Source organism: Falco cherrug, chromosome 2 (assembly GCF_023634085.1).
Source record: "Falco cherrug isolate bFalChe1 chromosome 2, bFalChe1.pri, whole genome shotgun sequence".
Classification (NCBI taxonomy): domain Eukaryota; kingdom Metazoa; phylum Chordata; class Aves; order Falconiformes; family Falconidae; genus Falco; species Falco cherrug.
In genome coordinates, this window is record NC_073698.1 from 20,610,537 (window position 1) to 20,620,150 (window position 9,614).

Consider the following 9,614-nt stretch of genomic DNA (forward strand, 5'->3'; position numbering starts at 1 on the left):
GCAGATGGTTCAAGAAGGACCCAAGCTGAAGATGCAGTAAGGAATCCTTTAATGCCTTTCCAGTCATGCTACAACCAGTACAGAAACCTAAGGCTGTGCAGGAGACCACTGCCTGGCTCCACTGCATCCCAGTCTGCTCCATACTGTGTAATACATTCTGTTCACACAGAGAGAACAATGGTCAGCAGCAAAATAAGGAACATGGTAAAGCAGGGGGAAGTTTTTTTTTAAAACAATAAAAACTATAATCCTTACTTATAGATGGTCCAACCCATAACAGCAGTGGTACTTCTAATGATTTTTACATGACCTTGTTTTACTACACAGATTTTAAGCATTAATGATGTGACCATGTGGTCAGGTTTACACCAGCTGAATTCAAATACAATGGTTCTCTGAGGCCTGCAAGCTATCACTGAGTAGTATGTTTGATGTGGATTAAAAACGTTTGCATTTTTTCAAAAGCCTGTTAGAACATTATGCTGCACTATTTTAGACATACTTCGTTTTACTTTGTGAGCATCCTAATAATTATTATATGCACTGCTACTTTTGCATTCTCAATTAATTTCTAAGAGACCAAAGACTCAGATATAAACACTAGAATATTGCTTGGGACAAAAAATCTATTCTAGGATTTCTGATCCAGCAAAAGCGGGCAATTTTTTTCTTCATTTTATGATGGAGTAAGCACAGGAACCTTCCTGTATACTTCTCAGATTAGACTGCACATATTCTTTTAATTTTATTTTAGAACACATTCCTCCCTCTGGGCGATTCCATACATCCCTACAAATCCTTATGCAATTTTATCCCAGGTTCTATATTTATCAAGACACCTCATCTTAATAGCAATGTTCTTCCCTCAGCATGAGCCAGCCTTATAAAACAGATTGCAAAGAAACCCCCACAAAAATTTCCATTCTAACAAGATCTGCCAGTGTCTCACAATTTAAAGCACTTACATGTAATTCATATATTAAACAATGGTTCCTACAAATACAGTACTATTTGTTTTTCTATTTGGTGACCAAATTCAAACACTACATATATACTTTTTAGCTGCCAAAACCAAAAATCCTTCATATGCAGTTATCCACAGTTTACCTTCCTAAATAATATCAACTATACTGAGTGAGAAACTGTGGGCTAGAAGTAGTGTAAGCATAACTTGAGATACAAAGTGGTCCTAGATACAAAGGATGTGTGGAAAAACATCAAAGTCCCAGGGCTACCCACTTCTTCCTTCCACTGCTCTGCTGAAGTTACTTCCAGTAATGCAAACAAAAATGCTGCTTTTCACATGCATGCAACTGATACACATATGCTTCCAAAACAAATGTAGTTAAACAAGTTTATGCCAGAAGTTCCCAATCAAGTAAACACACATTACACATGTAGCATGCTAGGTAGACACTATTTTGCAGATCATCTATTGATTTGGGTTGGAAATTTCACCTGAGTGAAAAAAACATGCACAATATATCAGAACTTGTCCAAAACAACTATATCGCAGCGCTCATCTCTTTGGAGACACAGCGCACATCTCAAAGTGTCACCAAAAACAAAGACAGGACTTCAGAACTTTTTAAACCATTTTTATCAGCTTCCAAGTCTGGGAGTCCAGAGATTTCTACTAAACCCCTGATAAACTTAACAGTTATATTTAATCTAAGCACTCTGCCTAGGTTATTCTATAAACTGTGGCACTGAGTTCTCCATAGCCCTGGGATTTATGAAGGGGTCCTCCAGTATATTATTTTGCCTTTTCCATAGTGACAGAACCAAGGGGTTCTTCCCTGAACAAACTGGTGTTCGGGGAATCCTTTACAGTATTCTGGTTTCTTTAAACAGTGTAAAGCAATAGTTCCAAAATATTTTTTTGTGGTGGTTAGACATGTAGCCCCAGAAAACTAATCTAAGCTCTGATTCTAATCATTACTTTACTCCCAGTTGCTTGGAATAGCAGTTTTCATATCATTGTGACACAGGAAGTCACCACTACCATGTGTGGCTGGCTATCTTTGCTTCTCGTAAGAATCATTAACACTGAAAAACAGTGAAACATTCCGGCAGTTTAGTGTGAAATAAAGAATTTTACACAGTCTAGAAGAGAACTGTTTCAATAAACACATTTTAAATAAAACAAGAATTTCAGAAATATCTGACACTAAAAAAAAAAAGGCACAAACTGTTTGTTAAACATTGTTATAATCATTATCTTAGTATATCCAGCATGACCAAATACAACGTATGTATTTAAGACCTCCAAGATAGGAATTGCTCCTTTCTGAAGCTAGTGACTAAACATGCAGGGACATGACTAATCTCAGCAGGACAGGAGATAATGCTTCTGAAGAATTTTCTTATCATTTGCAGTTTATGCACATACAAGATCTATGCTATGGTCCCTTGGCAAGTTCCAAGTTTAATGGGAGTGGGGAGGCAGGAGTCATTGCCTCTCACAAAATGCTACAGCCTCCCAACATGTACCATTCCAAATTCACTTGCGTGCTCTTTGACAATCACATACTCGATTCTTGACCCTGATAAAGGTAACCTAACTGACTGCAAAGTTTGACTCATGATAAACAGCATACTTTAAACCAAAAAATTGTAATGGCTTTAGGCCACATAATGCCACTTTAGTATTGAAAACTGCAAGCTCTAAAATAATAAAGACACAGTACACAATACTGCAAGTCTGATCAAGGTTACAAATCATATACTAGTGTGTCATTCAAATTACACTACTAAATAAGAAAAGCAGCCTGTATAGTATCACTGCAGTGTGTATTTAGTGTGTACATTTTTGACCTGGCTGGCTAGTTAGGATAATAGAAGAAACACTTCTAGTGAAATTCAACATAAATCCCTGTTCTAATTTACACTGGTAGAATAAAAGCTCTTACCCCCCACCTTTTTGTTTTGCCCACCCTTTATACAAGCCGTGTAAGCTCATTTCATTTAAAAAAAATGATCTAGTTCTCCCCAGCACAGTCTGTATCCGGTCTAGGATATTGTCAATGTAGCTTCAATGGTAAATAACAAGTCCACATAGAACTAAAACCTGGTATCCATAAAAAAAAATTTTAAAAGATTCTGAAGTTTTGCTATAAAATTATTTGCGCAGTAGAGATTTACAATCAGCACTAAGCACTTATTCCAATATATATTAGTTGTACAGTTCTAAACAGTACATCAGCAAATGAAGACAGAATGAAAATATCTTCATAAATCACTTGCTGAAGCTCTAAAGAAACAGTAAGAAGGATTACATCCAAGATAATCTTACATTAAAAATATAAAGTTTTATTATTAATATGCTACCTACTTGATGTAAGCTGTCAAAACAGGTAAGTGAAAATGCTGATAAAAAAACGGGCCAAAAAAACTTTAAAAAAACCCCGAAACTGAAAACGTATTGCCAGAATATACAATAATTACATCAGAACACAGTAACCAAACATAAAACCACTACAAAATAAAACAGAAACTATCGATACAGCTCGGAAAAGAAAAACAGATTAACTGACCCTGCAGGACCTTTGATTTTGTAAAGACCTGTAGACAGGCTAGATTTCATTCATTCTGAGCAGAAGTCAAAAGTGCCAACAATGAACATGAGCAGGATTAAACCCACTGCAGCAGCACACAAGGACTGGAATTAAAGATTTAAGAAACAAGGTGCCAAAGGTATCAGTCTGATTTTGAAATAATGAAAAGCTTTAGAAGACAAAAAAGAGTAAATCCTGAATTTACAGAGCTATCTTTGACAAGTTGTTTGCCAGCTTCAACAGCAAATTGTACCTCTTAAGGTACAGTTGAAAAATTTCTGACTAGTTTAGTAGAAACTAATTTTATTGAGATTAATGGAAAATCTAAAGAGAGTTATCAACTTCAACTACTTAACCTAAACGAACAGCAAGTATTTACAATGAAGACTTGAATCTGCAACAAAGCTATTAATGGTTGTTACATCTCACTTAGGACAAGAATAAGAATTTACTCAGTGGCTCAAATTATGCTTACACCAGAGTCCCGTACATATATGAAATTGGTCTTAATGACAAGACTTCTTAAACATAATGCAATGATGCTGAAAAATGCATATAACTAAACATAAAATCATATTGTGTTGGCTCTTTACAAAGTGGAGTTACATTGTGACTTTATCAAGTATTTTAAATAATTACCACTCATTCTGAAGCAATTCAATCTTATGATTCAACAGTAAAGACTACATTACCACAGAAAACTGGGGAGCACCGTAGCATAATTTCACTGCATTCTCAGATGAGATATTCTGCATTCTGGTTGATGAGATAGAAGTATAAACATTTTTAATACATATTCCTTTACTACCACAACAATAATGAAAATCATGCTGTTTCATTTCAAATACTTGCCTTAACCTATAATATTTCACATACCTATGCTGCAAACATTTCTACTACATAACATACTGCAACACAAACAGTTCAGAATTGTTTGCCAGCACAGTCTCAAGCTAGTCTGCTTAAGATCAGTTATAATGAAAAGTTATTATAATAGGAAGAAAAGTTACCCACTGTTAGAATGTGAATCCTCCCTTTTAACAGGACAGCACAAGCTCTGAACCAGAAAAAAGATCACTTCAAAACATAAAATAAAGGTGACATACCGGTTTCAACGCACTGTTTTGCTTTTGAGTATTTCCTAGCTCTATCAAGAAGAATCCACAAGTAATATCTGAAACACTACTCACAGCATGCTACTTTGGCTCTACCACTCTGTTCCTCATAGCTTTTACAATCCAGTTCCACTTTTATTTTATTGGCCTTAGTATTATGCACTGCATGGCAGTTCTTGAACAGTTTTAAAAAGCTCAGTACATTAATTGCATCAACATGAAGTACAGGACATATGGAGAACTTTTGCCTGTAACTATGAAAGCATCTCCAACAATCGTTTTACTGGAAAACCGCCAAGTTTAAATTGAATAAACTATTTAATATTTGCAGAGTCTAGCAATTTACTGTCCCCAAAAATGAATAAATTAAATAAGTTGTACACCTTAGGAGTTCCCCAGAGAATTAAAAAGTGTACTTGTAGGACTGTCTGTGCACTGCATGGCAGCTACTCCTGAACACATCAGCACCAGAACTAGATGACTTCACTCAACACCCTTTAAAAGTGATTACTTCCTGCTGAATAGTGAATGCTGTACCGCTTATCTAAAGGATGATGCACCTATGTTTAGTTAAAAGTTGGGAAATGTCCAAGGACCCTTATTGCCACATGATGGATGTACAGACTGCTAAGTCCTTGGGTTGGTTATCTTGAGAAGGGACATTTTGTCTTAGATTCCTGTCGTACATGCAACGTGGCGAAGATGAAGACTTCAAACATGGCCGCTAAGGAATAGAGTCTGCGTAGAGACAACTCCTCAAGGACACTGCGTAGGCACGAGATATGTAAATTAATTCTCAGAATTGTAATGAATATGTAAACAATTTCTTGGAAAACTAGTGACTAGGTATGAGTAGCTTGTATAAAGGGGGGGACTGAAAAGTCGCCTCTGGGCGCGTGACTTTGGTGGAGCGATCCCCCATGCATCCAGCACTGCCGAATAAAGATAACCTCCGCTCGCCTGCATATTGCTGACTGATTCTTCAAATCACTGTATTTAATACTTTTTATATATACCTATATACACATCTACTTATGCAAGAGTTCCAAACATATATGAAATCAGTCTCAGCGACACAACTTTTTAAACATAATGCAATGCTGCTGAGAGATGGCACACAACTAAATATAAAATCATATTCTGGCAGAGAGATAGGTTTCCAGTAGGATTTCTAGTGGAAAAATGGATGCCTTCCTCACTAGGAGCTGTAGACAGAAAACCAAAGGTTAACATCTGCTGTCCAAGAAATCAGGACTAACAGTTAATCTATTTAGAAACATGCTTATTTAAGTAAAAATAAAATTGGAGTTTCCTAAGAACACAGAGCTTAGAAATTCTCCACAATTAAGACTGCAATACAAAAAAGCACTTTTTATAAAAATCATTCTTTGTTCTTGACTTGAGAATAAAGGTTGCTATTTAATCTGCCTGCAGTTCAGGCTGTTCAATATCTGTCAAGAGACAAGATATCAAAGCACACAAACTGTTGAATACTTCATAAAACTCTTAGGTATAAGTAGATGGACGGTACTGCAAGCATACACTGACCTCCTCCCCCCATCCCACCTAAACCCTGTGGCCTAAAAAACATTTAGGTCTTCTAGTCTTGAAATACCTAACCAAATCCAGTTGACAGTAACTTCTTCTCCAAAGGAAGAATGGGAAAAAGTTCGCTACCTCCAGGAAAAGGAGAAAGATGGGAAAAACACTGTATTTTGGAACTTGCAAAGATTAATTTGTAGGTAATAACTATTTGTCCTTGAACATAACCTTCTGAATGTGCACTAACGCCCCAAGGCAAGAATTTTTACATCCACAGCACACATCTTGAACATACTAAGAGGAAACCATCCTGATACACGTGATGCGTTTCAGACAAAGTATAAAAATAGTATTTATGTGAAGTGTTATTTTTTTATGGGAAAAAAAGATGCACGACTGTCTAACAGCACCTGACAGGTGGCCTAGGCATCACAGAAGGAAGACAAGCTCTGAAAGTTACCCGCAAAACCACACGGGTCCATCAGGTTGCAGGCCCGGCGCTGCCAGGCGGGCCAAGGCAGCCCCTGCCTTCCGCCGCTGGCCAACACGGCGACGTTCCCGCCAGCGAGGGGAGGCAGGAGTCCTTTAAGTGACACACGGCTGACCCCGGCTGCGGCCAAGGGGGCCGGGGACGCGCGTTACCTGCTGGGCAACCTGAGGGACGAGGGCTCCCGCGGCCAGGTCTTGCCTCACGGCGCTGAGGCGGGCGACGTCTGACCGCCACGGACCCCGGCCCCCCCGCAGGGCCGCTCCTCCGCGCCGCCCCCGGGCCCCGCCGCCCCCGGGCCCCGCAGCCCCGCGCCCGCCCCCGGCGCCAGGCCCCCACCCGCCCCCGCGGCCCACCCGGCCCTGCCCGCCGGCGAGAGGCGAGGCTAACGGAGCGGGGATGCTGCTGCCGCCTTACCTGAGCCAGGACCGCGGGGAACGCGCCCGGCCGCCCACTGTAACACGCCACCAGGGAGCCTCCCCCGAGCAGGGCGGCGGCGGCGACCCTCCAGCTGGGCGGGCGCCGCTGGCCCCGAGGGGGCCGCAGCCCGGCAAGCCGCCCTCTCAGCGGCACTCGGGCGCCCGCCGCCAGTGCCGCTCTCCACGCCGCCATCTTCCCGGAAACCGCGGCGCTGCCGCCGATACCGGGGCGGCCCCTGCTCCGCCGGCCGCGGGGCGCATGCGCAGCGCCGGGCCCGGGGCCGTGGGGCCGCTCGCTGCCCCCGGCGGGGTGGCGGTAGCCCGGTCTCGGCGGGATCGTGCTGTCCCCTACGAGAGCGGAGCACGCAGGCCCCGCTCCGCGAGCGGGAGGGAAGCTACCCGCAAACCAAAGGGGACGGAGCTGGCGGAGAGGTAACGCAGGCAGAGGTGCGCAGGGTTTCGCAGCAGCGACCGGCGCCGCAGGGCCGCCTTCCCGGCTTGGAGGAGCGCCCGGCCTCCCGACCCCCTCACCCCGGGCCGGGTAGGCCCCCTCAGGGGTGAGGGGAGACGGCAGGGCCCCGGCTTCGAGCGTTTCGCAGGCAACAGCTTAAATGGAGGGGCTGCTCGGCGGGCAGAGGCCCTGCGCGGCCGGGCCGGGCCCCTGGGAGCTGCAGCTGCCCCTGCCTCCCCGGCCCGGGCAGGGGACAGGGCCTGGCCGGCCCCGGGCTCGGGGCGGTGCGTTCCTGGCGGAGAGGGCAGGCGGTGGCCGGCGACAGGCGTTTTGTGTGTGCCAGGGAAGGGAGCACCGAAGGCCTCGCCGCGGTGCTCCGGCAGCTCTTGCCAGCACCCTGTGTTTGTCACAGAGCTCAGCTTGACGTTATTCACTGATGTGACTCTCCTTCCAGAGAGTTGGGCCACTGCCGAGTACATAAAGAGCGACAGGTGACGAACTGGGTTTGTGCTGGGCAAGGCAGGGCTGTGAGCTTGCCCTAGCGGGGCTGACCCCTGCCCTGTGCTGTGCCATTAGGGCTCGCTAAGCACTGGAGATGTCCCGTATGGATGCGTCGCTCTGCATATGTTCCAGATGAGAAACAACAAAAGCATGAAGAAGTTTAGAACATCCTTTCCAAGGGCAGAGTAGAGTTTGTCTTGAAATACAGATGACGGAAGATACTGTTTACAGAAACCGTCATGACAGAGGTGGTAACTGAAAAGCATTGCAGATTGACTTAACCAGCAGTGTTAACTTGTGTTAAAGTCAGCTATTCACTGTGAAAGTGTTAACTTGTGTTAAAGAGCCATTCACTGTGTGCTTTTCTGTCCATTTTAACAAAGCTTTCTAGGCCTTAATTAGATTGAGTTGACCATACTCAAACATTAGTTGATCCTGATCAAACGTTGGGCCATCTGGGAATTAATGATCACAGGGAGTAAATCAGAGAGGAAGTTAAATGTCATTTTGTGTTGGCAGTGGCAGCATCTGCGTTTTCAGAGTAGTTCACTTAGTGGCTCCATGTGAATGCGGGACAAGACTGGGGAGGGAACTGCTGCATGCACTTTCTCATTACTTTGGTCTTTGGTTAAAGGCCTTCAGAAAGTACTTGGTCCATTTTAGCAAACTGTTATCTTTCACCTCTTCCTGATACAACAGCCAATACTGTGTTGTCAACATTACAAATGCAGTGGTACAGGCTCTGAAACATCTGGAAATGCTTTTTTTGCCCTCTGTCCCCTGACAAATGGTGATCATCCATCAGTGCCACTGAAGTAATTTTAGTTCAGTCTCCTTCCCTGACCTGAATTCAGAGTCATTAATTCAGTTTCATAGATGGTAATTTCAGTCATCTAACTAATGCCATCTCAGAATTTATCCCGTCTTCCATTAGCTTGTGATGTTCACTGAGTGTCATTCTGTGAAGTGCTTGGGACATCTTCAGGAATGCCACCTGAACCCTTAGCAGGATACAAACCCTTCAGAAACACCTTCTCTGGGGAACACAAATGACTGCTTATTGCAAAATCACCCAAGAGTGCAACATGCAGCGTGAGTGGTTTCCATCTCTGCAGACTAATGTACATTGCAAAATCTTTTTCCTATCCCCAGAGACCTAGAAAGTAACTCATACAGGCAAATCCTTTCTAATCGCCAGCTACAGTAAAACATAGCAGCAAAATCCCTCTGTTGTTATACACAAGCACACAGTGCAAAATCCCACTTCTTCTGCAGAGATGTAAAACTTGCAGCAAATTCCTGTCCCTTATTTCTGCTTCCCTCTAGACAGACAAAATATTTTCCATCCACGTCTTATAGTTTGACATGTAATATTTGCACAAGCAGATTAAGAGTACTTCCCTTTCTGTGTCAGCCAATAACAAGCACTTCGTGAATGCTGGCAACATCCCAGAAACATTGTAGAGGATGGCTGAGATTTGAATTCTGAATGCCAGATCCCTTGATGTTGAACACACGACCACAACACAGGTAAGCAGGTTT

General features: G+C 43.1%; 1 protein-coding gene across 1 annotated transcript in view; it reads right to left on the minus strand.

Annotated features, from left to right (window-relative positions):
* The window catches only part of MICU2 (mitochondrial calcium uptake 2), a 151,477-nt gene extending 144,146 nt beyond the window's left edge, over nt 1-7,331 (minus strand). Inside the window, exon 1 of the mRNA XM_055701485.1 lies at nt 7,119-7,331. Within this exon, the coding sequence (XP_055557460.1) occupies nt 7,119-7,313 (195 nt within the window). The 5' untranslated portion in view covers nt 7,314-7,331. The remainder of the gene's footprint in view (nt 1-7,118) is intronic.
* Nucleotides 7,332-9,614: the final 2,283 nt, after the last annotated feature.